The sequence below is a fragment of the Caretta caretta genome, chromosome 14, assembly GCF_965140235.1.
Source record: "Caretta caretta isolate rCarCar2 chromosome 14, rCarCar1.hap1, whole genome shotgun sequence".
Classification (NCBI taxonomy): Eukaryota; Metazoa; Chordata; order Testudines; family Cheloniidae; genus Caretta; species Caretta caretta.
The window spans coordinates 44,628,343-44,652,209 of record NC_134219.1 but is presented as its reverse complement, the minus strand read 5'-3'; the positions used below and the strand labels follow the sequence as shown (position 1 = coordinate 44,652,209).

The 23,867-nt window shown below is 50.0% G+C and overlaps 2 protein-coding genes and 1 long non-coding RNA gene across 3 annotated transcripts in view; all 3 read right to left on the bottom strand.

Moving 5' to 3' along the window:
- Window positions 1-1,524: 1,524 nt before the first annotated feature.
- Window positions 1,525-4,641, bottom strand: LOC142069298 (uncharacterized). Its single transcript, XR_012665061.1, has 3 exons — window positions 3,645-4,641; window positions 2,806-2,994; window positions 1,525-2,701 (listed from the first exon to the last, which is right to left on the bottom strand). It is a non-coding gene; the product is annotated as an uncharacterized LOC142069298 (long non-coding RNA).
- Window positions 4,642-5,114: 473 nt separating this feature from the next.
- Window positions 5,115-10,770, bottom strand: LOC125621623 (maestro heat-like repeat-containing protein family member 7). The gene is made up of 4 exons (XM_048818750.2): window positions 10,654-10,770; window positions 7,122-7,257; window positions 6,797-6,891; window positions 5,115-5,485 (listed from the first exon to the last, which is right to left on the bottom strand). The coding sequence occupies exons 1-4, from the start codon at window positions 10,687-10,689 to the stop codon at window positions 5,153-5,155; spliced, it is 600 nt and encodes a 199-aa protein (XP_048674707.2). The 5' UTR covers window positions 10,690-10,770; the 3' UTR covers window positions 5,115-5,152.
- Window positions 9,511-23,867, bottom strand: part of LOC125621595 (uncharacterized) — a 35,124-nt gene continuing 20,767 nt past the window's right edge. The window contains 3 exon segments of the mRNA XM_075119102.1: window positions 9,511-12,202; window positions 13,275-13,400; window positions 19,794-19,814. Coding sequence (XP_074975203.1) covers window positions 11,091-12,202; window positions 13,275-13,400; window positions 19,794-19,814 — 1,259 coding nt within the window. The 3' untranslated portion in view covers window positions 9,511-11,090.

Genomic DNA, 23,867 nt, shown 5'->3' with positions numbered 1-23,867 from the left:
TTTTTGCCCAGCTCTTCTCTTCTTGCGTCTGCACCTCTCATAAGCTGTGGCCTTAATCTTGGCCCTGGAAACACTTGCGTGCTGTCCTAAATATAAAGGGAAGGGTAAACATCTTTAAAATCCCTCCTGGCCAGAGGAAAAACCCTTTCACCTGTAAAGGGTTAAGAAGCTCGGATAACCTCACTGGCACCTGACCAAAATGACCAATGAGGAGACAAGATACTTTCAAAAGCTGGGAAGAGGGAGAACATCAAAGGGTCTGTGTCTGTCTGGGGGATGTTTCTGCCGGGGATAGAACAGGAATGGAGTCTGCGACCACCTGAGGGAGGTGTTGGGTTGAGATCAGCTGGTCAAAGCAGGCAATAGGGACAGAATCGGAGACTTGAAGCTCCTCGAGTGACCTCTGACCTTTCCAGACCTGCCCTTCAATCAGACACAGCCATTGTAAAGTTGAATGTGATAGTAACTAGACCCATTTTAAACCCTTCACCACACAAGACAAAGCCCGTAGGATTCATCATTAATGATTTATTTCTCCTCCCCTGGATTCCTGCATCCACCAGCCACCTTGGAGCTTTCCCTCGTCTCTCCTAGGCTGTGCTCACTTGATTGCAGGAGCTCAGCGGAGGGTCCAGCTTTGCTCTTTCGCTTCCATTCTTCACGTCTTTGGGTGGCTGCATTTGCAACTGAGGAGCCTGATGGAAACACTGAGTCCTCTGTCTCGGCAGGCAGGCCCAGCCGCCAAAGCCAAAGACTCCCTGAGAACAGGGGGAGGTTCGCCTGAACTCTCAGGAGTGGAGGCTGGGCCCATAGGGTAGGGTTACCATTTTTGAACTTTCAAAAAAGAGGACACTCCGGGGGGGGGGGGGGAGTTGTAGCCCTGACCCCTATCTACTCCCTCCCACTTCCTGCCCCTTGACTGCCCCCCACAGAACTGTCAACCCATCCAACCCCCCCTGCTCCTAGTCCCCTGATCTCCCCCTCCCAGGACCCCATCCTCTATCTAAGCCTTCCTTCTCCCTGTCTCCAACTGCCCACTCCTGAGACCCCCCCACCCTAACTGCCCCCCTAGAACTTCCCCCCCGCCTGTCCCCTGACTGCCCCACCCCCTATCCGCACCCGTGCCCCCTGACAGACCCCCGGGTCTCCCACACCGATCCAACCACTTCCTGTCCCCTGACTGCCCCCGCAGAACCTCCGACCCATCTAACCCCCCCTGCTCCCTGTCCCTGACTTCCCCCCTGAACCTCCGCCCCATCCAATCCCCCCTGCTCCATCTCCCTTGACTCCCCCGACCCCTCTCCCTGCCCACCCCCTGACAGGCTCCCCCCAGAATCCCTGACCCATCCAACCCCTCCTGCTCCCTGTCCCCTGACTGTCCCTTGGGACCCCATGCCCCTTCTCCAGCCCCCCAGCTCCCTTACCCTGCTGCTCAGAGCAGTGTGTCTGGGGTGCGGAGCCAGACACAGTGCCGTGCCCCCCCACACAGCGCGCAGCTCCCCGCCCCCCACCCCCAGAGTGCTGCATTGGGAGGGAAATCCCAGACCTTTAGAGAGTTTTACAAATTCCTCCCGGAGGGTGATTTAAAACCCAAAAAGCCGGACATGTCCGGGAAAATCCAGACGCATGGTAACCCGACCACAGGGACTCCAGGATCTGCAGCTGCTATCACCTCTATGGTGAATCCTCCGACTCATCACCAACCAGCTCTTCCCCATTCTGTCACCCGGCCCCACGGTCTGACCGTGCAGGAGAACAGAAACCCTTTGGGAAAGCAGGAGAGTCTCCTCAACGCCGCACTCTTTGCATGGCTTCCCGCGGTCACTGGGAAACACGACTACCCTGCCCCCAGGAGTCTCTCAAGGAGCTGCCGGCGCAGTCACTGGGCACCCACTCGTAATGGTCTCGGGCAGTGGCATTGCAGAGGGAGCTGAGCAGACCGTCCCTTCCGTGACTTCCTGAATTGCTGCCAGGACGGATTCTCCTCTGCGCTAGGGAGAGTCCCCGAGGAAAAGCAGCTGTGGTAGGGGAGGGGGCAAGACAAGCTCTCCCCCTGAGCCCTTGACTAGCAGGCAAACAGGACTCTGGGAGCCAGGGATCGGTGTGTCTTGCTGGGAGAGCGGAGCTGGAGAGCAGAAAAGGGCACTGGAGGAATTGTCGAAAAGTCAGTGTCATGGCGAGGTCATGAGCAGCCAGACCTAGTGGTCAGAGGCAGAGTCCACACTCACAAGGCAGGAGTCGAGAGTCAGCTGGGTCAGGACACTGGAAGAGCAGAAGCAAAAGACCAAATTGTCTTCAGCACCTCAAGTCAGATGAGTCACCCTGAGTCCGCATGCCAGGAAATCAAGCCTGGGGAGTGGGAGCAGGAACAGCCAACACACGGTCCAGAGGGGGCGGGGAGGAGCTCGGGTGTTCAGACAGCTCCTTGTTCCTGCTGCTGGTTTAAGGAAGTCCCGGGGGCCGATTAGCTGTTCTGGGACTCTGCCAATAGGTCCTCAGGGATGGAGCCTCAAATTGGGTCTGGACTTCGTCAGTCCTAGGTAAGCAGTTTTTCGTAGGCTTCCAGGTGGCGTGCTGGAGGGTGGCTGCTCCCAGGAACCCTGGAGACCCGGGTTAATGACCTGGGGGTCATGACAGTGAGTGATCTCTCCCCGCTCAAACCTCCTGCACGAAAGAGTCTCCAGGGTCCCAGACGCATCCTCTGAGAATAAAAAAACACAGTCATGAGGACAAATAGGCTATGGAACAGGAGCCCCCTCTTCGTTGCAACAGCCCCAAGTGCCCGGAAGAGTGGACGGTTCTAACCTCCAGGAGATGCCTGGGATCTTCCATCTAAGCCTCAAGGGGACCCCTGTTGCTTGGTCTGACAGGAGGAGATCATCTGTCCCCACTGCTCCCTGCGCTGGGCTGGCTGCAGCACACATCTGTGTAAGAGGCTGGGCCAGAGAGATGTTACAATCAGGGTCCAGGCACCCCAGAAGGAGAACAGAGGGTCTGAAACCAGAAGACGAAGCAATCAAATCAGCGGATTCAACAGAGAAGTTTTCTACCCTACAGGGACATCAAGGAAGGTCTGTTAGGAAAGCTGAGATGTTAGTCTGGAAACTGCTAAGGCAAAGATTGTGACTTGTTAAGATTCAGTTTTAGTCACTACAAGTGTGTTGTGTTTTGTTTGTCTGTTTGAAATTTGTCTCTTTCTCTTGCTTAGTGTCACTTAAATCTCTTCTTTGTTACTGTGCTTCCCAAACCACCTCAGCGTCGTGTGTTCGAGTGAAGTGTGAGTCTCCAGTCCACCCAACAGGCTGAGCTGTGCCCTGTCTCTCTGAAGGTAGCGAATAATTTCTGAGCGGTGCTGGGCCCAGAGTCCAAGGGCAGTTCACCAGACATCTCCTGTGAAGCCCAAAGAGACCAAAGGAGCAGGAGAGATTCAGGCCCCACTGACCCATGGGAACTTCCCACAGAAGAGGCTACACAGGGCTCCAGACACAGCCAGCAGGATCCCTCCCACAAGCTGGGCCATGTCCTTCCCCTCCCAGCCCCACAGCTTCCTCCCCACTCCAGCTTCAGGAACCCCTCCCACCTCCCTGCTCTCCCCACCCACTCTCCAATACCAGGCTCTTTCCAGAATGGAAGCAGGTGCGTACCAGAGTTCATTCACCGCTAGATGCTGGCCAGGCCTCGTGTCACCGCTTTCTCGCTGGGCTAGCAACCCCGCTGATACTCACGCTTGCAGTTTGTTGTCTGGGAACTCAGCCCCCCAACCAGGTGACTGGCCTTTACTCCACTCCTTCCTGGGTCGTGCTCCTTCCAAACAAAGTCCAAAAATGTCTTGAACAGAAACAAGGCCTTCCACCCTCGTGGGGAGCTCTTCCTCGGCCTGATTTCGGCTCGGCCTGCCCTTCTTGGCTTTCTATGGTCTTCTATGTCCCCTTCCTTAGGGTCAGTGAGAGAACCCAGTCCTACCCTGGACTCCAGGTGTTGGCCCGAGGGTGTCTACTGAACAGCTCGCTCTGCTTCTGTACTTTTGCTGCTGTTTCCCCTTGTTTCCTCTCAGGTGGGGCTCACTTGGTCATCAACTTGGCCTAGCCCCAGGCTGGGCAGCCACGGGCCAAGCCACCCTGTTAGATACCCTCCTCCTTCAAATCCGGTCCAGCCTGGCTGACAGGTTTGCTGAGAGGACGGTGAAACCCCATTGCTGATCAGGAGGAGGTCAGAGTCTGTTCTCTAGGAGGCCTCCATTTCCACTTCCACTAGCCCCGCATTTACAGTGAGACAGAGCAGTACCTGCAGCAGGGAGCGGGACTTGCTGAACAGGGAGGGGAACCTTTCAGAGCATCAGATGAGCCACAGCCCTTGCAGCGCCTCGGGCATCTGGTGCAAGTGCCTGATGATGTGAAGCTGGCCCATGACCTTGGCTGTGACATCCTCGTGCTGCAGGGGAACGAGAACATGTCAGAGACTGAGACACTCCCCAGGAATCAGGGAGGATTAAGGGCACCTGGAACCAGCACCATCATTTCCACCCAGCAGCTGCTCATGTCTGAGTGGTGGATTCAGCCTCCCGACCCCCAGGATGGAGGTTTGCTGTCCTCTCTAGTAACCTCCAGTGCCAACCTCCCTCCTTGTCGGGTGAGCTCCTGCCACCTCCCCATCAGTGCCCCTGACAGCTGTTCCACCTCCAACCCACCTGGGGACACCGCTCAAGTTCGTAGAACCCTCTCCTCCACCCCTACCTCCATCCCCACCCAGGTAGGGCAGGGAGGGGGCTCTAGCAGGGTGGCGGGGGGCAGGAGGGATTCTGGCAGCAGTGAAGTGGGATGGGGAGAGGCTGAGACCTTTCCCCAAGTCACCCCAGTGACAAAAGATAAAGCCACAGGATGGCAGCCCTGGTGAAGGGGGCAGGTCAGCAGCCCCTGCTGACTGAATCCTCCCAATCGCTCGAGAGCGGGTCCAGCCCTACCAGCAGCAACACCAGCTTCCCACGCCCATGTGCCTCAGCCCTTCCTGGTCAGTCGCCATCTCCAGTCAGTCCTTGGCCTCCCAGGCTGCCAGGGATGGGAGCAACTCTCGATGGTGGCTCTGGTGACATGGACACTAGGCCATGGGGAAATGGGTGCAGCTCTGTGGAGCAGGAAAGGTTCCCAGAGGGCACTTAGGGGACTCTCCTGTCCTTTCCAGGAGTGATAGCAGAGCACCACATCCTAAGACGAGAAGTCCATGAAGTCCAGAAGTCCCCACTAGGCTCCTTGCTACCAGGCCAGGGAATGGCGATCGGATGGGAATGAGGTCCTGGGCCCCACCCCAAGCTCCTGAGTCGATTGCAGCTGCTTACCGTGACCCCCATCAGTTGCTGGGCTTCCCCCAGGAGGGAGTAGACGAGCACCAGCCCAGCCTGGCTGACACGCAGCAGGGGGTCGTGGATGGCCAGCACTGCTGTCTGCAGAAAGGATCTTTTCTGCCCGTTGCAGAAGAATTTTCCAAAGACCTAGAAGCAAGAGGACACGAGGCTCGAGCAGATTGCCCAGAGCCAGCCTCCAAGTCCTGGCCGTACAATGGCATCACCGTCTAGTGCCCCAAAGGGCGGGGAAGAGAGCTGCTGTGGCCAAGGCAGTTCATTCCCCAGGACTCTTTCAGGGTCCCAGGGCTCAGGGAAGCCCCTTTATGAAAAGGTCGCAGGTGCTTAGGGACCAAAGCCTCCAGTGACTCTTTCGGGAGGGCAATTTCTGGCAGGGGCCAGGATGGGCTGGAAATGGATCTCTAATGTGTGTGAGCAGGCCCACTCTGCTGTGCAGGGCACAGAGACGACAGGGGACCCTGTGTTGCTTCCAGCAGAGAGATCTCCTGCACCTCAGCGCCTAGAGGAGTGTGTGTGTGTTGTGGGGGGCGAGGGGGTTGGAGCTGACAGCCAAAGGTCTCTTCACCCCAGCTTAGTGATTTCTCTCGTCGCTGGGAATGGCCTCTGCAGCTCCTTGGTTTCTTCAAGGGGAATCCAACCTGCAGCCTGACAAGGACAAGGAGACTCATGGCCCAGTCCCCATCCCAGACGCTCCTCGGAGACTTTTCTTCTGCTGCAGCAATTCAGCTTGTGGGAGGAGGGACAAGCTCACACAGTCTCTCTCACGGGGCGTCTGTGGAGCAGCGTTCTGTCGATGCCCTTGTCGATCCAGGAGCCGCTCCAAGGCCTCCTCTGTGATGTTGTGGAAATCACCCATTTCAGCTTTGACTCCAGTCTGGGGGCACTGTGTTACGGTGTGTACGAAGGTTTGGATATTCTCACCACAGTTGTGAGACGGGGGGCGGAGGGGTGGGGTTGATGTCTTTGATTTTCTACTTGTGCAGCAAGTAGCCGCAACTTGGGTCAGTGACAATGTGTTTCTTTGGAACAGTGGCTGAGGTCCAGATACTCTGCCATTCCCTGGCCAGGTCTGGAGACATGAGCGGGGCGCATGTGGTCTATATTGGCTCTGGAGCTCACTATGTCCCCTACCAAGTTCCCAGGTTGGGGCATTCTCCTTCCTGACCGGCAATGGAATTGGGCAAAGTCCACCTCCTTTCTCTTCTTCTACAGAGTGCAGGGAATGAAACAAGGGTCTGATCAAGCAATCGTGACTGACTGACCCAGTGCTCTCCTCTCAGACACTTGGGGATCAGCCGGGGGAAAAGGAGCAGAGAGACACCCAGAGCCATAATCCTATATTAACTCACCCAGCCGGGGATCCTCCTTATGCCATGTAGCAATGCAGCCATGTAAGACACTCAAATCACGGCAACTAGCGAGGTTCCAATGTGCCCTTACCTCCCCCACTCTGGCTGTGTTCTTGTAGCCCAAGAGCCTGCTGTCCTGGTGCCAGTCATAGCACCAGAGATCTTCCGCGTCATGTATGGTCAGGCCTGGAAGAGAGAGAGAGAGAGAGAGAGACTTTTCTCCTCATTCTGGTTGCAGTTTCTGTGTCCTTCCAATCCCATTGGTGGCTCCACAGTGGAGTGGAGAAGACCAGAGGCAGAGAGAGACTTGTCCTCCAGCTGGGGTGAGTCTGAGAGAAATGGTCTGGGGTCCCATTATCCACCTGTGGTCACTCTCAGTCCCCTATTGGGTTCCGTGTCCCAGCTGGGTTCCTTACCCCTCTGTTGGAGCAGCAGCTGGTAGAGCCGGTAAGTCCCCTCCCTGGCCTGCCGGCTGATGTCCTTGTCTGGATCGCTGACAAATAGAGCCAGCTGGGCCACATGGTGCCCCATCTTAGGGAACTCGGCAGAGATCTAATGGAAGGGAGAGGAGAGGGGACTCCATCAGCATTTTCCTGTCAGCTCCCTGTCCCTGTCCCTGTCTCTTCTTGCGTCTGCACCTCTCATAAACTGTGGCCTTAATCTCGGCCCTGGAAACATTTACGTGCATGTTTAACTTTAATGACTGCTGTGAATAATTCCCTTTCAATGGGACAACTTTCAGGTCGGGTTTACGCTACGGCCCTATATCAGTGTAACTACGTCACTCATTTATTTAATTTTCTTTCTTTTATTTGTGAAAGTTCTTGAGAGCTTAAAGCAGGTAAAATACATGAACAGGTTGGGACAGTCCAAGTTTGTCAGTGCAAAGTGACAGCAGAGATGTGGTATCTGCTAGTTTTCCATAAGTCCCTCAGGGTTACCCAGGATAACTTTGGGGATCTCTGTCTTGCATCGGGAATGTTCCCTGAAAGTGTCCAAACAGCTCAGAGATGCAGAACCATTCCCTGGATCCATTCTTATAGCTGTCTTCCGTGGAAAGCAGTCTGGCAAGTGTTCCTGTCAGCTCTTTGCTAAGTTATCTGCCAAAACACGAGAGTTTTCAGGTGCCTAAGTAGCCCCTGGAATCATGGTGAAATTATCCTCCCTGCCACCACCAAAATTTGAAATGGTGCCCCTGAGTGCACGGGACCCTCCCATGCTCCCCCAGAGGAGCTGCATTAACAGGCAACTCTGCAAGTTCTCTGCATGCCTCTGCATCATCATGAAGATGATGAAGTACTTTCCAGTCCATTAGTAACTAAGGAGGTTGTTCAACACCATTTGCTAAGGATAAACTTTTTTCCATCAGCTAGTCTGAATAACTTCCAACCCAGAGCTCTTAAAGAGTTTCCTGAGGAGATCTCCACCCCAAGTATTAATTTTTTATGATTGTGGAATAACAGGGAAATTCCAGAAGGCAAGTGTTATGACCTGGGTAACTATAGGCCCCCCTGCCTAGGAGCCGCTGCCAGAGGGGTGTGGGGGTCACTTTATGGAGCCGCCAGAGGTAAGCACCACACCCCTCTCCCGCATGCCAATCCCATGCCACAGCCCTCACCCCCTTCCCCACCTCAACCCCCTGCCCCAGCCCGGAGCCCACACTCCGCACCCAAACTCCCTCCCAGAGCCTGAACCCCAAACCCCCTCCCGCACCCAAACTCCCTCCCAGAACCTGCACCCCAACTCCCTCCCAGAGCCTTAGGCAGGTGTGTGTGGGGGGGGGGGGAGACTTGGACCCTTTCTGGGCACCACCAAAAATTATACAAACCTGCTGCCCCTGAGCATCAGCATGGAGATGAATTTACCTCTGCATACGGCATCGGGGAGGCCAATCCCCGAATATCGGGTCCAGTTCTGGTAGCCACATTTTTAAAAGGATGTTGAAAAATGGGATCAGAGCCATAAAAATAATTTGAGGGTTGAAGAAGGTGCCTTGCAATGAGAGATGTTACAGACTCAATCCATTTATCTTAAAATGGGCAGGTGGGTAGATTTGGGTACCTTTGGGTAGAGAAAATACTGGATGCTAAAGGGCTCATTAATTTAGAGGGGGAAAGTATAGCAAGACCAATGCCTGGAAATTGAAGCCAGACAAACGCAAACTGGACTTAAGGGACATATTTTTTTTTATCAGTGAGGATAATTAATCATTGGGACACATGACCAAGAAAGTGGTGGATTCCCCATCTCTTCCTATCAAGACTCGAGGCCTTTCAGGAAGATCTGCGTTAGCCAAACACATGTTATTGGCCTCAACATGGAAGTATCTGGGTGAAATTTTCTGAGCTGTGTTATATAGGAGCTCAGACTAAATGATCTAATGGTCCCTTCTGGCCATCAACTCTATAACTATCATGCCTTACACCTAGCATGGGCCCCCTTGAAGCGGTGAACCAGAAGGCTTGTGCCAGTGGCAGGGGTTCTAGGAGGTGGTGTGTTTATGCTATGGTGGATTTTAGGGGGTCGCCACTGATTCCGGGAGCTGGGCAGTTGGACTGTGTGGTTACAACTCTCAGAAGATGGTGGTAGATAGGAGGCAGGTGAATGGGAAATGACAGACAGAGGGGATTTTCCCTCCTAGACAAGGGATTTTTGCCACAGACACAAAGAGTTGGCAGTTCCGGGATGTGCTCACTGTGGCACACAGGGTTGGGGAAAGAACACCTCAAAGAAGATTCCCAGGTGGACTCGGAGTCTGTTAAAGGCTATTTTTACTCATGACTCAAGACAAAGGACTCTGGGAGCTTGAGAAACTAAATTTGACTTTATTCTTTCTAAGCCAGAAATAAAAGCTAAACTCTCCTCCCCACACCCAGTACCCAGCTCAGCACGGAGCATTTTGGCCCCAGCCCAGCTCGGTGCTGTTCCCACTTCCCGCAGGCATCAGAAACGGAGCAATGTTGTACAGTGGGCAGAAAAATGCAGAGGATCCATTAGAGATGCCGGGATTCAGTCACAGAGAAGCAAACGCTTTGAGAGCTGGAAAGCCAGGGAGCTCGGGTTAACGGGAGCCAGAGAACGGCGCGGCACCTCCAATCCCGGCTGAGGGTTTTATCCCCCTGGGATGTCCTTGGCATGCGTGGGGTGAGTGTGACAGAGAGAGTGAGTCTCTGTCATCTCAGTAAAGGACACTGTAGAGAGGCGGTATGCGTGAGAAGCTTGGTTCACGGACTCCTCATTGCTCTCCTGTCTCAGTGATGGACGTCAGCTGGCCTCAGGGCCGGCCAGGCTTGTTGACTTCACTAGTTTCTTTCCTGTCTCTGCTCAGTCTCGTCCTCCCAGGAATCACTGATGCGCCCAAATCACTCCACAAGCAGTGTCATTTGTAGCCCTTTGGGATTCAGGGACAGTTTCACCCAGTGATCACAAGCTAGTTCCTGTCTCTCTCTGGCTCCTATGTAGCAAGTTAACAATTCTCAGCCTCGGCTGTGTGGCTCTCCAGAGAAAACCCTGTAGTTTCCCAGCCCTTTATCTCTCTCCTGACTGTATCTCCCGTCACTCCAGGGATCAGGCAGGAACTTCCTTCCCTGTTTCAGTCCCTGCCTCTCGGCCTGCAACTCTCACACTGGCCCCATCAGTGTTTGTGCTGATGGTGATGTATAATAATCATTGTTCAAATAACACTAAGATCTCATGGCAAAGGGTTGGAAAATGGTACAAATAAACCAAGAGCATTCTGGCAAATGGTCATTTGTCTTTTGGAGTCCCCACTAAATCTGCACTACGTCCTGTAAAACAAAACTAATATACTACTAGGTGACCAAACGGCCTTCAGCAAATAGAGAACAATCCACAATACAGGGTGGACTATAAGAAACTTTCAGGTTCATATATAGTGACATCCCAGAGCATGTTCCAGTTGATTCAAAATCAGGAGAACAGACTTACCCATACTCTCCTCTGAACTATCAACACCTGCTTCATTCGGCGCCTTCTTATCTTGTCATGCTGGTTACAAAAGTTTTAACACCATCCTAATGAAAGGAGAAAACCCAAATTCCCATCTGATGGAAACTGGAATTTAAGCTCAGAACGATCACACAGTGTGGGGGATTCATTTGAATTCTCCCCCCAGGTCTGCAGCCCACATGAGTCTGACTTAGCATGAATGAAAGCAAAGATATGTGCAGGGGCATTGGATTTTTTAAAATAAACTAAGGCCAGTCCTAGGGATGGAATTGATAGAATTTCTCTCCTGTGAGGAGTCTCTAATGTCAATTCCACTTGAAGCATTTTCCACATTAAAGATATTTAAGAGGTCTATTCCCTGTCTGACTTTCCTGATGCCTGATACAAGCTGACCCCAGCTGAAGCTTCTCCCATATTCAAGGTTTCTTTCCTCTGTGAATTCTCTGATGTCCAATATGGGTTGATTTCCGACTGAAACTTTTCCCACAGTCAAGGCATTTATAGGGTCTCTCTCCTGTGTGCATTCTCTGATGTTTAATAAGGGCCGTGTTGTCAATAAACCTTTTCCCACAGTCCAGGCACTTATATGGTCTCTCTCCTGTGTGAGTTCTTTGATGTGAAATTAGATTTGAGTTCCAGCTGAATGTTTTTCCACACTCGAGGCATTTATAGGGTTTCTCTCCTGTATGCGTTCGCTGATGTGAAATTAGGTATGAACTCTGATTGAAACTTTTCCCACAGTCCAAGCACTTATAGGGTTTATCTCCTGTGTGAGCACTCTGATGTGAAATAAGATCTGAGCTCAGAACAAAGCTTTTCCCACAGTCAAGACATTTGTAGGGTTTCTCACCTGTGTGGGTTCTCTCATGCCTAATAAGATCTGAGCTCTGAATGAAGCTTTTCCCACATTCCAGGCATTTATAAGGTTGTTCTCCTGTGTGGGTTCTCTGATGCCTAATAAGGTTTGAACCCTGATTGAAACCTTTCCCACAGTCAAGGCATTTATAGGGTTTCTCCCCTGTGTGGATCCTCTGATGTGAAATAAGGTTTGCGGTATGACTAAAACCTTTCCCACAGACAAGGCACTTATAGGGTTTCTCGCCAGTGTGGATCCTCTGATGGGAAATAAGATTTGAGCTCTGACTGAAAACTTTCCCACAGACAAGGCACTTGTAGGGTTTCTCTCCAGTGTGGACCTTCTGATGTGAAATAAGATGTGACCTCCGAATAAAGATTTTCCCACACTCGGTGCATGTGTTTTTTTTCTGCTCTCTGGGCATTCTCTGCTGGGCTGTAGTTTCCTTGAGGTCCTTGCAATCTCCACCATGATTTCTGGGTTCACACGTTTTCTTCCCTGGGTTGCATCCCAGAAGCCTCTCTGACCTGCGCTGATTTCCACAGGCTTTTCCTGGTTTACGATTCTCATAAAACTCCCCCTCAGATCTTCCCAATACTGTTTCCTGCAGACCCACGTCCTCACCACCTTCCCACTGTGGATTCTCCTTCTCATTCACCATCTCAGCACCCCCTGGAATACAGAGAGAGAATCCAGACAGCAGTCATCCCCCGTGCCGTGGAGAAAGGAACGAAAGGGGAACAGCAAAGAGGGGAAACAGAACACAACAACTGCGGGGAGACTGAGAAAGGGAACATTTACTAACCCTTCTGTAATTTTTCCTTCTGTGAAGTGGGTCCCTGGTGCTCCATGATCCATTAAAACTGGGATGTTCCTGATCATCGTCTGAGCATAATGGAGCTTCATTCTTTTACACCCTCTCTCTCTCTCACTCTAGCTTCACATTGTGCTGCACCAGGGACAACAACGGCACCCCAAGGTGAAGCCAGGAACAGAGGTTTTAAAAATAAAGAAAAAATGGAGCCTCCATACTTGGACGAAATAATCTAGTTCTAACAGACAACACAGAGCACCAGGGGCCCACAAAGGAGAAACTGGATTCTGCCTCCACATCCCTTCCAAACACCCTGGGGGAAGTAAAGTCGGGGAGGAAGCTCCTGACAGATTTCGGTCAGCATGGGTGAGTGACATCTGCCCCAAGAATGGAACTGGTCCCAGGAGGGGAGCGGAAGAGAAGAGACATGAATGAATACAGACAGGACAATACAATGCTTCTGCCACCTCAAAGGATGCAGGGATGGAGATGAATTAGGTCTCCCTTGTGTTTCAGACTCTCCTATCCCATGGCTGGGGGAGTGGAGATCAAAGTCTGTCAAACAAATTGTCAGGACTATGAGGTCATTCCCCTGAAATCACAGGGTCTGTCTGCACAGCTGCTGAGAGGTGTAATTCCCAGCTTGGTGGATGGACAAGAACTAGCCTCTAACAATGGCAGGGTGGCCAAGGCAGCATGGGCTGTGGCTCGGATTAGCCACCTGAGTACAATCCTGCCCTGACCCTGGGCATGTACTCAGGAGGCTAGCCCTAGCCACTATCTTCCTGAGCTGGGAATCCCACCTCCCAGATGCCGTGTAGACGTAACCTAAGGGACTTGGGAAGAACCTGAGCAGAAGTCAAACTGGCCACATCATAGACCCCCCCCCCCCCCCAGCTTCTAATAACCATGGGGACAGAAATCCTTTACCCAGCGAGGTCACCGTCTCGTAATTCTCCTGCATGACGTCCCTGTAGAGGGCTCTCTGAGTGGGGTCCAGCAGAGACCCCTGCCCCTCACTGAAATACACAGCCACCTCCTCGAAGGCCGGTGCTCCTGAAACAACAAGAGTCCCCCACTCAGTACCTGCTGCCCCAGCCACAATCCTACCAGTCACGGGGCTGAAGGGTCAATAAAAAGTAAGTTCTGTGGGGGCCAGAATAGCAGCATCCCACCTCCAGCCTGCTCAGAGCAGCCAAGAGGCTTCAGAAGGGGAGAGATTTCCTTGTCCCTCCCAGCCGGTGGAGGAGGGCAGGGTCATCTCATTTATCACACACCTACTAGCCAGAGGCTGATACAGGAGGCAGAGCCCTCGAGCAGGGTCCAAGGACAGGAATCCCAACCCCTTCCCCATTCCCAGCAGCTGGGGGTGAGGGGACAGGGCCTCTCCCCTGGGCCTCACTGGTATGTGCCCCCTTCAAATTCCAGAGCAGCGTCTGGCTAGTGGGTTCAGGCTCTAGCACTGGGAGTCTGGTCCGTTTTCCCAGCCCTGCCCAGGGGGTTTCTTTCCCATTCCAGAAATGGGGGAATTTCCATCCCCACAAAGGGCCTGTTCTGAACATTATGCCACAGACTGAACGTGTCCCAGCAGGTTTGCCCAACTCTGTCACCACCTCCCTGACTGTGTATTTCCTGCTCCAGCCCTTCTAACACAAACCCACCAGCAGCCCCCTGAAACTCCCCTCTCTGAAAGGGTTTCCCATCCCCCAGCAGGATGTGTTGTAGTCACTGGGATCTGGCAGTCATACCCCAATGGGGAGCTCCATTTTCAGAAAAGAGTGAAAGTTCATACAAAGTTACAATCACCTCTAAGAACAAATGTTGCTAGGAAAAGGTACCCAAAGGAGACAGTCTGGGTCAGCACAAACAGAAAGGTCCAAATAGTCATTGGAGGAGTGGACCTGAAACCTGGGTTTCCTAAAACCCAGATGAGCACCCTGCCCCAGGGCTGGAGTCAGTCCCACTCTCTCTCACCCACCACATATGTAACCATTTATACATGGTGGAACAGTTTCAAAGGGAGAGACTGGGGGATGTACCCCATAGCCTTATGCGCCAAACTCCAGGAGAGGGTTCAGGGCTAGGAATCACTCAGCGGAGATAGCCATCTAAGTCCCTTTGCGGGGCAGGGGCATATGACCCACCCCTCTCCACAGCATTTCCCATTGGCTAGCTCAAGCAGCTCCCCGGTCAGCAAGCTGTGTTTTGTGGATCCCATTTTTAGGTGCTTAGCTCTGCCCAGGGATAATATACGGAGCCTAACTCAGGGCTGTGGATTCACACCTAAAAGTAATACTGACATCTCTCAGGTTTCAGAGTAACAGCCGTGTTAGTCTGTCTTCGCAAAAAGAAAAGGAGGACTTGTAGCACCTTAGAGACTAACCAATTTATTTGAGCATGAGCTTTCGTGAGCTACAGCTCACTTCATCGGATGCATACTGTGGAAACTGCAGAAGACATTACATGCACACAGAGACCATGAAACAATACCTCCTCCCACCCCACTGTCCTGCTGGTAATAGCTTATCTAAAGTGATCATCAAGTTGGGCCATTTCCAGCACAAATCCAGGTTTTCTCACTCTCTCCCCCCCCCCCCCCCCCCCACACACAAACTCACTCTCCTGCTGGTAATAGCCCATCCAAAGTGACCACTCTCTTCACAATGTGTGTGATAATCAAGGTGGGCCGTTTCCTGCACAAATCCAGGTTCTCTCACTGACATCTCTGTACATCTAGCCCTCAGTGATTTTCCCCATCAGTATCTGGAAGACACTCGTACCCTAGTTACAGAGGAAACACTTGGATTCTCAGATATCATGGGGACATTTGATCATTGGGGAATTTAATCCCCCACCCACCCACTCTCCATTTGGTGTCACGGATTTTTAAAGCCAGAAGGGGGAGAGACCATTGAATTTAGAAAATCTAGTCTGACCTCCCGAACTCAAGAATTGGAGAACCCACCGCTTCCCTTAGTAGTTTTTTTCCAGTGGTTAATCACCCTAATTTTCCATTTGAACGTCTCTGACTTTCAGCCATTCTTTCTCCTTGTGTCTTTCTCTGCTAGATTCAAGGAGCTTTTAGAACCTGATATTTTCTTTTCATAATCAAGTCAATGACTCAGCTCAATATTTCTCCTTCAAAACGGAGGAACTCTTATCTAATTTTAAAATTAGAATGCAAGTATCAGTGAATTTTGAGATTTGATATTACTATTCGACAACTGAGACAAAATTAGGGAAATATGAGAGGATTCACATGTCAGCTAATTAGAAGGGAGAAGGCAAAAAAAATTTTCTTAATAGTGGTTATTTAGAGAAATAAGTAAGCACATTTATACAGATAACATATTAATCTATAAATAGAGAAACTGAACACATTTTGAGGGGATTTTATATCAAAATCTGGCAAGTGAGAAAAGAGAAAAACCAGTGGAGGGGTTCCAGAGCAATAGTTTTCTAATAGAGAGAAAACGGGCTAGATTAGTGGTGATTGTATTGCTATATTTATACACAGGCTTGACAGAATTTGATTTTTTTAATCATTTCAATGGATAATATCAATGTTTGTAAGTAGAAAAGGAGGACTTGTGGCACCTTAGAGACTAACCAATTTATTTGAGCATGAGCTTTCGTGAGCTACAGCATCCGATGAAGTGAGCTGTAGCTCACGAAAGCTTATGCGCAAATAAATTGGTTAGTCTCTAAGGTGCCACAAGTCCTCCTTTTCTTTTTGCGAATACAGACTAACACGGCTGTTACTCTGAAACCAATGTTTGTAAGGATTTCTTTTTGATTTTTTTTTTATTTGAATGTTCCCAGTTCCAGGAAGTTATGGGGTGGGTCAGACAATAATAATTTCATGACTGTAGACATGGGGACTCAAAGAGTTAAAGCTTTATAGTAATTAAAACAGAAATAGTCAGCATCACATGTCAAAATATACCAATATATATATATTTATCTCTCTCCTTAAATCACACTGCAAGACATTCTCAAGCAGCTTTTTCCTTATTTTGCCTAACTGTACATTTTGATTATTATTCATGGAAATGCTTTTTCATCCATTTGTGTGTGTAGGGTGAAACTAACGTTTACCCCCCAAAATCTCATCCTCCCAAGCCTATCTATATAGAACAGATTTATATCAATATAACCCACACAAACTACACTAAAAGCATAATGACAGGTTTCAGAGGAACAGCCGTGTTAGTCTGTATTCGCAAAAAGAAAAGGAGTACTTGTGTACTCCTTTTCTTTTTACACTAAAAGCATGTCATTAAGCCTGTCTTGCACTCATACATTAGTGCTGTCGTCATCATGACTAGGTCGGAATATGAACAAGAGGCTGCTAGGCAGCTCTCCAACACCACTTTCCACAAGCCATTACCCTCTGATCCCACTGAGGGTTACCAAAAGAAACTACACCATTTACTCAAGAAACTCTCTGAAAAAGCACAAGAACAAATCCGCACAGACACACCCCTGGAACCCCGACCTGGGGTATTCTATCTGCTACCCAAGATCCATGGAAATAACCTGGAAATCCTGGACGCCCCATCATCTCAGGCATTGGCACCCTGACAGCAGGATTGTCTGGCTATGTATTAGAGTAGCAGCCATGTTAGTCTGTATTTGCAAAAAGAAAAGGCACCTTAGAGACTAACCAATTTATTTGAGCATAAGCTTTCGTGAGCTACAGCTCACTTCATCGGATGCTGTAGCTCACGAAAGCTCATGCTCAAATAAATTGGTTAATCTCTAAGGTGCCACAAGAACTCCTTTTCTTTCTGGCTATGTAGACTCCCTTCTCAGGCCCTAAGCTACCAGCACTCCCAGATATCTTCGAGACACCACTGACTTCCTGAGGAAACTACAATCCATCGGTGAACTTCCAGAAAACACCATCCTGGCCACTATGGATGTAGAAGCCCTCTACACCAACATTCCGCACAAAGATGGACTACAAGCCGTCAGTATCCCCGATAATGTCACGGCAAACCTGATAGCTGAACTTTGTGACTTTGTCCTCATCCATAACTATTTCACATTTGGGGACAATGTATACCTTCAAATCAGCGGCACTGCTATGGGTACCCGCATGGCCCCACAGTATGCCAACATTTTTATGGCTGACTTAGAACAACGCTTCCTCAGCTCTCGTCCCCTAATGCCCCTCCTCTATTTGCGCTACATTGATGACATCTTCATCATCTGGACCCATGGAAAAGAAGCCCTTAAGGAATTCCACCATGATTTCCACAATTTCCATCCCACCATCAACCTCAGCCTGGACCAGTCCACACAAGAGATCCACTTCCTGGACGCTACGGTGCTAATAAGCGATGGTCACATAAACACCACCCTGTACCGGAAACCTACTGACCACTATTCCTACATGCCTCCAGCTTTCATCGAGACCACACCACATGATCCATTGTCTACAGCCAAGCTCTACGATACAACCGCATTTGCTCCAACCCCTCAGACAGAGACGAACACCTACAAGATCTCTATCAAGCATTCTTACAACTACAATACCCACCTGCTGAAGTGAAGAAACAGACTGACAGAGCCAGAAGAGTACCCAGAAGTCACCTACTACAGGACAGGCCCAACAAAGAAAATAACAGAATGCCACTAGCCATCACCTTCAGCCCCCAACTAAAACCTCTCCAATGCATCATCAAGGATCTACAACCTATCCTGAAGGACGATCCACCACTCTCACAGATCTTGGGAGACAGGCCAGTCCTTGCTTACAGACAGCTCCCCAACCTGAAGCAAATACTCACCAACAACCACACACCACACAACAGAACCACTAATCCAGGAACCTATCCTTGCAACAAAGCCCGTTGCCAACTGTGTCCACATATCTATTCAGGGGACACCATCATAGGGCCTAATCACATCAGCCACACTATCAGAGGCTCATTCACCTGCACATCTACCAATGTGATATATGCCATCATGTGCCAGCAATGCCCCTCTGCCATGGACATTGGTCAAACTGGACAGTCTCTACGTAAAAGAATAAATGGACACAAATCAGACATCAAGAATTATAACATTCAAAAACCAGTCGGAAAACACTTCAATCTCTCGGTCACTCGATTACAGACCTGAGAGTGGCAATTCTTCAACAAAATAACTTCAAAAACAGACTCCAACGAGAGACTGCTGAATTGGAATTAATTTGCAAACTGGATACAATTAATGGAGGCTTGAATAGAGACTGGGAGTGGATGGGTCATTACACAAAGTAAAACTATTTCCCCATGTTTATTCCCCACCCCCCATTGTTCCTCAGATGTTCTTGTCAACTGCTGGAAATGGCCCACCTTGATTATCACAACAAAAGGTCCCCCCCCACCCTTTGCTGGTAATAGCTCACCTTGAGTGATCACTCTGGTTACAGTGTGTATGGTAACACCCATTGTTTCATGTTCTCTGTGTATATAAATCTCCCCACTGTATTTTCCACTGAATGCATCCGATGAAGTGAGCTGTAGCTCACGAAAGCTTATGCTCACATAAATTTGTTAGTCTCTAAGGTGCCACGAGTCCTCCTTTTCTTTTTACATTAGAACAAAGGTTCTCAAGCAGGGGTCTGGGGCCCCATGGGTGGCCACCAGCAGGTTTCAGGGGGTCCACCAAGCAGGGCCAGTGTTAGACTCCCTGGAGCCCAGGGCAGAAAGCTGAAGCCCCATTGCATGGGGCTGAAGCTGAAGCCTGAGCAACTTAGATTTGCGGGGACCCCTGTGGCGTGGGGCCCTGAACAATTGCCCTGCTTGCAACCCCCTAATGCCGGCCCTGGCTTTGTTGTGGCACAGCTGGGCCGGGGAGTTTTTATAGCAAGTTGGGGGGTGGGGGGGCTTCAGAAAGAAAAAGGTTGAGACCCCCTGTAGTAGGAGACAGTGTGAGCGGGTCACACTCGGGGCTCTTCAGGAGAACAGGATCCTGCCCCCTTTCAGAGCAGGTGTCTCTGACGGAGCAAACAGGGCCCCAGCAGCCGTTCAGGGCTGGGGAGATTCACCCACCGCTGGGGCACGAAGGGGCCTGTCTCAGGGGAGGGAGGAGCTCTGAGTTTTGTAACGGGGTTACAATAATCCCCCCCCCCCGACTCCATTTCAGTCTCATTTCTCTCCCCTCCCCTCCCTGACAACCCAGCCCCAGGGACACAACAGGGAACCCCCCTGGGGCCCGCCCATGCCCCCCCCCCGGCCGCTCTCCCCCCTGCCCGAACCCCGCGCTGGCCCCGGGCGCAGATCCTGGGCAGAGCCCGGGCAGCGACTCGCCGCTGGGGCCGCAGCTCCGGTCCCTCCGCCAGGCGCTTCCCAGCCAGGGAGCAGCTTCCCGGGGCGGCGGGAGCTGGGGCTGCGGGGCCGCTTGTGCAGAGTCACTGTCCTGCCCGGCCCCGGCCCTTTCCCCGGGTCCCCCCATCACCTGCGGGCTCCGGCTCGGGGGCTGGTGCGGGCCGAGCCCGGGGCGGAGCGGGGGGTTAGTGCCGGTCTCTCCCCGCACAGACCCCGCCGCGGAGCAGCAGCGGCTCGGCCCGGCCCCCGGCCCCCGGCTCGCAATGGAGGATCTGACCCAGGAAGATAAACAGAGCCCGAGCGTGGGCAGGCCCCTGGGAAGGGAGGATGCTCAGTACCAGCTGCTGAAGCTGCTGCCGGGACTCTGCCCGCCCTTGGCATGACACTGAGTTTTTTATTCCTTGTAGAGCCTCATCATTCCCCTTCATGAACACCCTGCCGATGGATGCCACTGTGCTACTTAACTGATATTTTTAACAGCAAATAATCATTGAAAGTATTAATAGTTCCTAGCAGCTTCAGTATTCATGTCTCACCATGTTTCTAGCAGAGCACTCCCTGTTTGCATTGCAACATTCGTTTTAATTCTATACTTTTGTTCCTTTAATACACAGGTTTATTCTTTGGGATCATGTGATATTCAGGCTGACGGATTTCCAGGTTTGTTGTCTCCGATGAAGTGAGCTGTAGCTCACGAAAGCTCATGCTCAAATAAATTGGTTGGTCTCTAAGGTGCCACAAGTACTCCTTTTCTTTTTGCGAAAACTTCTTCAGTTTCCTCCCATGTGGATTCCCTTTCTTACCTGTTATTTTGCCTCTCTGTCCAGCACCAGCACCCAAGTACTTTTCCATGTCAACAATTGTGTGTAGAACCTGGTTCCCAAATATTCACTGCAGGCCAGATTTTTAAAGGATGAAAGCACCTGGATGCTTCTGAAAATCCCAGTTGCCTAATTACCTTTAAAAATCTGGCCCAAAGGACACTATAGTATCCGTATCTTGTATGAAATCCTAATCAAAGGCAAATTTCTACTGTATTTTTTTTTTTTTTTACTAAATATAGGCACACAACCCCGAGATAAATTGATAACCAGGAGTATTCAAAAATCCATACACCTAAGATGGTGCACATTCCTAGAGCATTCAATACCACTTTGGACTTCCAGCAACACGATTTCCCCCTCCCTTTGTAATTGAAAACTTACTAAAAATCCTTAGTTTTAAGAATAATTCCCTATCTTGCAAACACTGAAGTGTCCACTTTACTCTTCTGTTACTTTGCTGTCATGACTGCTATCATGTCCCCTTTCAGTTGTTAGGCAAAAAGATTCTTTTCCCCAAGAATCAGGCAACCACAGACAATACTGAAGGGGGGTTTATTCACAGTGCTGGGAAGACTGACAAGCCACTTCAAAAATATGCTGCCATATTATATTATATTATGGCCAGTTATATACATTCTCTTATCAATTCATTTGCATTTATCTGTACATACGGAGACAGACATTGTTACAAATCAAGAGAAAACCCTGAACAAAGATAAAAATAAGAATGGTACGTACATATAGAGGTCATCCTAATTGCATCAAACATCTATAACTACCTTGTGGGGGAAGGAGGTGGGGTGGGAGTGGGTAGGGATGAGTGCTTACAGACATCCCGTGGGCTGTGAAAGGGCAGTTAGCATTGGTCTAAAAACTGAGTTACTGGGCGGGCATTGACCATATAAGCTGAGCTAAGGTATCAGGTATTGACAGAAACTATGTTCTTGCTTTTCAGCAGTTTCTGTCTTTTCGGCTGGCTGAATTTTAACTCTTTCCAGGCTGCCAGCTGCTGGTGTAGGCGACATGGTCATGGCTACTGTAAAGAAGGGCAAGCCTGAGCTCAGGAAGAAGGTGAACCTGGCAGTGGTAATTTGGCAGCGGAAATCGTATCGGAGAAAAGACGGGGTGTTCCTCTGTTTTGAAGACAACACGGGAGTGATAGTAAATAACAAAGGGGAAATGAAAGGCTCCACAATCACAGGCCCTGTGGCTAAGGAATGCGCAGATCTGTGGCCCAGGATAGCCTCCAATTGCTGGCAGCATCGCATAAACCTGCTCCATCCTCGTTGTAAAGATAAAATAAAAGTGGTTGCACCAAAAAACAAAACGAAACAAACAAACAAAAAAAACCCACAGTCTTCTCTTCTCCAAAGTAAACAAAGTCCATTTTTTTCAGTCTTCCTCGCACGTCACAGTTTTCTAGCCCTCTAACCATTTTTGTTGCTCTCCTCTGGACTTTCTCCAATTTGTCCACATCTTTCCTGAAGTGTGGTGCCCAGAACTGGACACAGTACTCCACTTGAGGCCTTATCAGTGCTGAGTAGAGAGGAAGAATTACTTCTTGTGTCTTACTTATAACACTCCTGCTAATACATCTCTGACACTGAGCGCTCTTGTATTCACACCCTACACACTATTGTAATAATCTTTGTACAAAATAGGCCTTGTGAGATAGCATTTGAAAACAAATAACTCACTGATCATTAATCATCATGCATCATGTATGTATGTGTTGGGTATTAAGAGTTATGGACATATGCTGGAATGAGAACTAAAATGTCTGCAAACAAGGTGTGTCAGGTGGAGTTGATAAACAGGTCTATCCTAAACAAAGGAATGTGTGTTCACCTCAATTTACATATAAGCAATAAAGAGACACATCAAGCTATCAAGAGGGTGGAGGCAAACCTCACACAAACAAGTGGGGGAGAAGACAGCATGGCCTCTGCACCAAGGAGATGGAAGCTTGGTCTGGGTTTTACTCTTCAGAAGAATGCATTTCAAAGGTTTACTAGGCTATAAAGACAGAGGGGCTGAACCTCATGTGATAAACAATTGAATCAACTGATTGTATGCAATATTACTGTGTTAGAGTCTAGAGTGAGGTCTTTTCTGAAAGCTAGTGACACACTGATTAATATTATTGTGAATTAACACTGTGAAAGGAATCATGGATACTCATTTATATTAGGCTGTGGAGTCTGCCCAGAGAGGAGGGAATATCACAGCTATCTACCCAAGATCCATAAACCTGGAAATCCTGGGCGCCCCATCATCTCAGACATTGGCACTCTGACAGCAGGATTGTCTGGCTGTGTAGACTCCCTCCTCAAGCCCTACACTACCAGCACTCCCAGCTATCTTCGAGACACCACTGACTTCCTGAGGAAACTACAATCCATCAGTGACCTTCCAGAAAACACCATCCTGGCCACTATGGATGTAGAAGCCCTCTACACCAACATTCCACACAAAAATGGACTACAAGCCGTCAGGAACACTATCCCCGATAATGTCACGGCAAACATGGTGGCTGAACTTTGTGACTTTGTCCTCACCCATAACTATTTCACATTTGGGGACAATGTATACCTTCAAATCAGCGGCACTGCTAGGGTACCCGCATGGCCGCACAGTATGCCAACATTTTTATGGCTGACTTAGAACAACGCTTCCTCAGCTCTCAGCCCCTAATGCCCCTACTCTACTTGCGCTATATTGATGACATCTTCATCATCTGGACCCGTGGAAAAGAAGCCCTTGAGGAATTCCACCATGATTTCCACAATTTCCATCCCACCATCAACCTCAGCCTGGACCAGTCCACACAAGAGATCCACTTCCTGGACACTACGGTGCTAATAAGTGATGGTCACATAAACACCACCCTATACCGGAAACCTATTTTTTCCCCTTGTTTATTCCCCCCCCCCCCACTGTTCCTCAGATGTTCTTGTTAACTGCTGGAAATGGCCCACCTTGATTATCTCTACAAAGGGTTTTCTCCGCCTCCCCCCACTGCCCACTCTCCTGCTGGTAATAGCTCATCTTAAGTGATCACTCTCCTTACAGTGTGCATGATAAACATCTATTTTTTCATGTTCTGTGTGTATATAAATCTCCTCACTGTATTTTCCACTGAATGCATCCGATGAAGTGAGCTGTAGCTCATGAAAGCTTATGCTCAAATAAATTGGTTAGTCTCTAAGGTGCCACAAGTACTCCTTTTCTTTTTGCGAATACAGACTAACACGGCTGCTACTCTGAAACGAGCTATCTACTTGTCTCCTATTTAAATTAAGCATGGTGGAATCGAACAATGGAAGCCCCATTTACATAGAAATCACACAGGAGGATAGCAAAAATAAGGAGTTTTAGCC

Bases quoted from the DNA above. Each gene is read 5' to 3' on its own strand.
- LOC125621623 (XM_048818750.2), bottom strand. From the start codon at position 10,689: ATGAAGCAGGTGTTGATAGTTCAGAGGAGAGTATGG. The intron at 7,258-10,653 runs GTAAGTCTGTTC...CCCTTCCATTAG, and splicing joins TAGTTCAGAGGAGAGTATGG to ATCTCTGCCGAGTTCCCTAA. The intron at 5,486-6,796 runs GTAAGGGCACAT...TCTTGCTTCTAG, and splicing joins ACACAGCCAGAGTGGGGGAG to GTCTTTGGAAAATTCTTCTG.